Source organism: Zosterops lateralis (assembly GCF_965231275.1).
Source record: "Zosterops lateralis genome assembly, chromosome: 9".
Taxonomy (NCBI): domain Eukaryota; kingdom Metazoa; phylum Chordata; class Aves; order Passeriformes; family Zosteropidae; genus Zosterops; species Zosterops lateralis.
Genome location: NC_139769.1, coordinates 30,856,334 through 30,862,005, shown reverse-complemented (window position 1 = coordinate 30,862,005; position 5,672 = coordinate 30,856,334). Strand labels below are relative to the sequence as shown.

Here is a 5,672-nt window from a genome sequence, read left to right as displayed (position 1 = left end):
TGATGAGAGCTGAGCCCCATCCTCCCCACACTGGCAGAAAAGAGACCACCAGAAGCCATTGCTCTCATGGGGCTTTTATTGTCTGGCTGGCCCTTGCCTCCCACCCTGCTGCCAATGGCTGAGCCCCTCATCACCACTCACGCCTGCAGAGGAGACCCCAGCCCAGCTCATCCCCATCCTAACCACCTGCCTGGGGCAGCACATCTTTCCCAGTTCAGCCCAGCCCCATCCCAGCCACCTGCCCAGGGCAGCACATTCTTCCCAGCTCTTTTTTGGGGTTTGTGTTTTTTTGTTTTTTTCTTCTTCTTTTTTTTTTTTTTTTTTTTTTTTTTTTTTTTTTTTTTTAAAGTATTTATTTTAAAAATATAGTAGCTGTGGAAAGCAGCCCTCTTTATAAACCCCTGATGCCAGAGTGAAATACATCATCACCATCCTTGTCCTAATCCCTCCTGGGTGCCCGTGCCTGCCAGCAGCAGTGCTGGGGGGCTGGGGAGGCTGCTCAGGCTGCTGCAGGCAGGGAGGCTCTCGATGGCAGGGAGAGAGAGAGAGAGAGGGAGAGAGAGAGAGAGAGAGAGGGACCCTTCTAAAAATAGAAATATTGTGCTGAGTTGTTTGGAGTGAATGAAATACATGAGACACCAGCATTAGATTAGCTTTAGCTCATCAGATATTGCTCCTGGCAGAGTCGGCACAGGGCACTGGTGGAGGCTCAGCCCCCCTCAGCCCAAGCCGGGGCAGTTGCGCCAGCCCCAGCCCTGCTCCCCACTGCAGGGCTCCCTGCTCTCGCCCACCATGAGGATACTGACCCACAGGGCAGCCTGAGAGCTCCTGGAGCCGATATAAATAGGAAACTGTAAACACAACCATTGGAGATAAGAGACATCTACAATCACAGGGTTTACTGCTTCAAACATCCCACCCTCCCCCCCCCCAATCTGCACCCCTATGCTCTTGTCCCCACTCTGTAAAAAGGTCTCCAGTAATAAAATCTTCAATCCAGGCTTGGAATAAAGGTGAGGTGCTCAGGGAGTAAAAAGGGACATTGCAACCTTAGCGGTCTTTGCTCGGGAGGGGGATGGTGGCAGGAGGGGGAGGAGAGGGTCAGCTGGTTCAGGTCCTTTGCAAGTCCATTTGGTTTGTCTGGAGGACTCCTAGGGTTATACCTGAGATGAAGACGTCTAGAAGACACTCCATAGCTCAATTAGAACGCGGTTAGTGTTTCTGTGCCTAGAAGAGCCCTCACTGCCAGGATTTGTCTGTCGTGCTTGTGCCAGGCAGCAGGAAAGCAGCATCATCCTTCTTCTGCTCGGCATGGGGTGGTCTGAGCCAACACTGGGCTGGGGGACCCCTCATGTGTCCAAGATTTCACTGGTGGGCGATGGCTCGTGGGGGATGCCCTGTGCGCTGTGGATGGTCTGGTTGTGCGAGAGGGAGTTCTGCTGGAGCTCCAGGGCAATGGCGTTCTGCGGGAACTCCTTCACCTGCCGCTTGTACTCCAGGAAGGTGCACACCTTGGTGGCGATGGCAATGATGTTCTTGCCGATAAAGATGGTGGAGACCCTGCTGTCCTGGAACAAGATCATGTTGATGGCCCGGATGAAGATGGTGACGATGTTGATGGTGACCAGGCTGAGGACAGGGTAGAGCATCATTTTTTGTGGGGCAATGTGCTCCCCTTGCATGCTGATCTCACTGAGGGACACGCAAGGCAGGATCAGGAGGAGTATATAGCAGTAGAAGAACATAAGCCCCTCTGCCCAGATGGGCAAGCCGGTCCTGTGTGGCTCCCACAGGTTGGCCTGGATGTCCAAGATATCCAGCAGGTCGAGGGCCACCCAGAAGAGGCGTCCCCGCAAGTCCTCTTTCTTCCGAAAGGTCCGTATGTACTCCATGCTGTCCAAGGCCACTAGCACCAGGTAGAGCCCCGGCACACAGATGGAGAGCAGTAGGGTCAGAGCTTTCCTAGCCACTGTCTCCAGGTTCTTTTTGTCTGCTTTGTAATTCTGAAAGATGAAATACAGCTTGATCTCCAGCACAAAGATGTAAAGGAACCACAGGATCATGGCATAGCCCCGTTTGGCCGTCTTCACCTCGGCGCCCACCCACACGGCCACGTAGCGCAGCACGATGAGGAAGCAGATGTCCCCCACCAGCACGATGATGCAGACACCGATCTTGCGGGGCCCCTGGTTCTGCTCCACCAGGTAGGCGTCCATGAAGGCCATGCTGGTCATGATGACAATAGTGGTGAGGCAGACGTGGCGCTTGTCAGGCGGCGGCAGCACCATGGCGAGGCGGGCGGCCCTGCGCCCCTCGGCACCAGCACTAGGGGAGCGGTCCCGCCGGCGCTGCGTGGGGGCACATCCGCGGCCAGCCCAGGGACCGAGCGCTGCTCTGTCCCCCACTGCCACCCCAGGAAGAGGTGCCTGGAGGAGCAGTGGCTCAGCTGGCAGCCCTGCTGTCCCAGGGCTCGGGGCTGCCCCTGCAGACCCCACTCCAGCCCTTCGCCCCTCAGTGGCTGTGCCCTGCAGGCACCGTGGCTCTGCCCCCAGCCCAGGGCTGGCTGAGCAGCCCAGCCCCAGGCACCCTCCGCCACCAGCAGCCAGGGCTCACAGGTGTGCAGGGCCTCCTGGAGGAATGTCCCTCCTCTGTGGTGGGTTGCCCATCACTGCCAGGCTCTCCAGCAATCCTATGGCACTAACACGTGTCCAGGCTCTACACCCCAAATCCTGCTATAGATGCCTGGAAACAGCAGCTGACGGCGCAGAAGGAGAGCTCTCCCTGTTCCCAGTGAGATCCCACGTTCCTCCAGGGTCTGGGGGGCTCCTGCTGTGTCTTCACAGGGAATCACCTTCACGCCTATCCCCACAGGGCTGCGCTGGTGTTCTGCTGCTCCCAGCTGTACATGCATCCTTCCATTTCTGGAAAAGATAGCAGAGAACAAGCGTTAGGGTCCCTCTGTGCACTGACAAGGTAACGGTGGCAATGACAACCCTCTCAGCTCCAAGCATGCTGCAGTGTGAGCTGGGCTCCCACCAGGCACCATAACATCACTGGTGCACCACTATCATGGTCTGTGCATGAGGATGCAAAACAGCTTCTCACTGAGTACAAGCACAGCACAGGGTGTCCTGCAGAGAAATACAGCCTGCTGCCTTTCCAAAGCCACTCCCTGTCCAGAACCCCTCAGCAAGCTCATGCCCTGTGTGCTTCTACTGTTTCAACAGCACAGACAGACACAAAACCACAACCCCAGTGGGGACACACAGGTTCACAGCATTCCCAGCTCCAGGTATCCCAGCCTAGCTGTGTCTCAGCTTCAGCAGGGAGACAGACCCACAAGTTACTGCAGAGGTTTCAGCCTGCACAGTTCTGCTTAACTACAGCCATGGGATTCTACTAGTTACTGAGCAGCTCACAGGTTGCAGGCACGTCCCTCCTCGAGCAGGGGTGAGCACAGGGCTAGAACACGGGGGACAGAGCAAAGCTGTTTCCAGGGTGTCACGAGGTCCCAGCAGCTTTCTGGACAGGTTTCAGCTGCTCATGGACACAGCCTCTCCTCACCATGCTGTCATTGCCTGGTTAATTTGTTAACCTTTTCTGTGCAGGGAATGCACTTCCAGAAATGAACAGGTAGGTCCCAGTGCATGAAAAAATGTCATTGAACTCCTTATGTGGACATAGACCATGATCACAGCTACAGAGGCTGAAGGGAAGAAGCCAAGCCAAAGGAGGTGTAAGCCATTAAAAACCTGCCCTACTTTGCAGCTGCTTATGTTTATAGGGCCTCATTTAAATAAAAGCTGGATTCTCTCCTGCTTCAGGGAGACAAGAACAAAGAAGAGAAAGTGGAAAGCCTGATGATTCAGAGCCAGCCCTGCCTTGTGCCTGAGTAGGTGGACAGCAGGGATGTGTGTACCTCTGCCCTGGTTTCCAAAGGATGTGGTGCTCAGCAAACATTAGCAAGGGACTTGAAGCTGCTGCTCCAGCCAGGACCCTTGGGATGCTCTTCTGAGTCTGCTACCAGCAAGGAAAATTGGCAAGTTAAAATAATTTCTCAAGTAGGATTACTCAGAAAGAAACTGAAAAGATGTAGTGGGAATTCATGAGAACTGCTGCTTGGTGCTTCCCAGGCGAGGCAGTCCCTGCAGCCCCACTAGTGTGACTCTCTGCAACAATTCAGAGCTGCCATTTGGGGATTCAATTTGTTCTTTCTCGAGGTTTCGGATAAAAATATACAGTCATTGCTGTAACTGCCTTAAAACTTGTGCCAAGTTTTACAGAGGATTTATAGCCAAGGATAGATAATTCCAGATAAATTGGGTCTTTCAGGAGGGAACTGTGGCTTTTTTTTTTTTTTTCTTTCACCCTGTAAGTATTTATGCCTTCAAAAGGCAGCAGTTATTTAAAGGGCAGTGGGTTGCATCACACCACGGTAAGGTTAGGAAGCAGCTTGCCTGTAAATCCTGCCCCTCTGCCCTGTGAGTTACTGGTGTGGTCTGGGGAGCTGGGGGAAGGCACAGCTTCCCTCCTCATGCCTACATGAAACCAGACAGAAACCCCCTTCCTGCCTCCTGGTGAACACCCAGGGCACCAAAAGATGTTAATTCACAGTGTTCACAACGGTGGCCAGCAGGTCTTTAACGACCGGAGCTGAGCAGATGGTTTTTAGCAAAAAAAAATATGCTCGAATAGCAGACCTGAAGGGCTCATGGCAGCCCGGGCTGGGTTTGACAAACATTTGGGGTGGCAACCTTTCAGAGGGGAGAAAAGGACTGAGTAACAGGGCTCGAGTGCTGCTTCCTCCATGGTCAAATCGTGTACTACCCAGGGTGAGCATCTCTCTTGCCTTTTTCAAATTGTGTCCAAGCATTTGCTGCAGTGCAAGCTCTTCTGATTTTCCAAGAGCTAGTGTTTTGCCCCTCCTTGCAGCCCTGGTGCTCTATTGAAATACGGAGTGCTTTGCAGATCCATGGAGTAGAGCTTGGCAATTCCAGTGATGCCTGACCAGTCTGTTGGGGAGGGGGCACATAAAACTCTCCTTGGAGGATTATTAGAGAAAAGCAGGTAGTTTTTAAACAACCATTACTTTGTAACTTTTAAATTACTGCATTGGGCAGTACATTCAGAAACTGCCTGAGAACTGTGCTGAGTAAACAAGACAATAACCACGTCTGAGGCAAATATTTGTTCAGACAAGTATTCAAAGAACTTTCTTCCTGCAGGAATTCTTGTAAATGAAAGGCAGCCCACCTGAACATAATGAGCTTGCAGCGCTATGGATGTCAGTGAGCCAGGCTGGCAGCTTCCTGTGGGAAGGAATCTAACAGCTTTTACATCCCTCTTGGTGCCAGGACTCACACAAGCAGGTACTGAAGCGATACTTCAGTCTTGGCAACTATGGGTCTCCTTTACCAGGACAAAATTCAATCTCTAATTGCTAATTCTCCTCTACTTCTACCCTACTCAAACAGCTCCACTGCACCGCAGTGAACAAATGCCCTCAGTGACAGCCACAGCAGTGTGTCACCAGCTGACAAGGCACAGCCCAAGGCCAGCATCCAGCCCCACCAGTGAAGGCCAGCAGCAGGAAATGGGGAGCAGAAGCATGTCCTCTCTCCCTCTCCGGGGTGTGCTTGGGGACACCCCATTTCCCAGCCCAGCCTGCCCTT

The 5,672-nt window shown here is 53.1% G+C and overlaps 1 protein-coding gene across 1 annotated transcript; it reads right to left on the bottom strand.

Annotated features, from left to right (window-relative positions):
- Positions 1 to 982: 982 nt before the first annotated feature.
- TMEM121 (transmembrane protein 121) lies at positions 983 to 2,288 on the bottom strand (the record flags this gene model as incomplete). The annotated part of the gene is made up of 1 exon (XM_083867086.1): positions 983 to 2,288. The coding sequence occupies one exon, from the start codon at positions 2,286 to 2,288 to the stop codon at positions 1,350 to 1,352; it is 939 nt and encodes a 312-aa protein (XP_083723212.1). The 3' UTR covers positions 983 to 1,349.
- Positions 2,289 to 5,672: the final 3,384 nt, after the last annotated feature.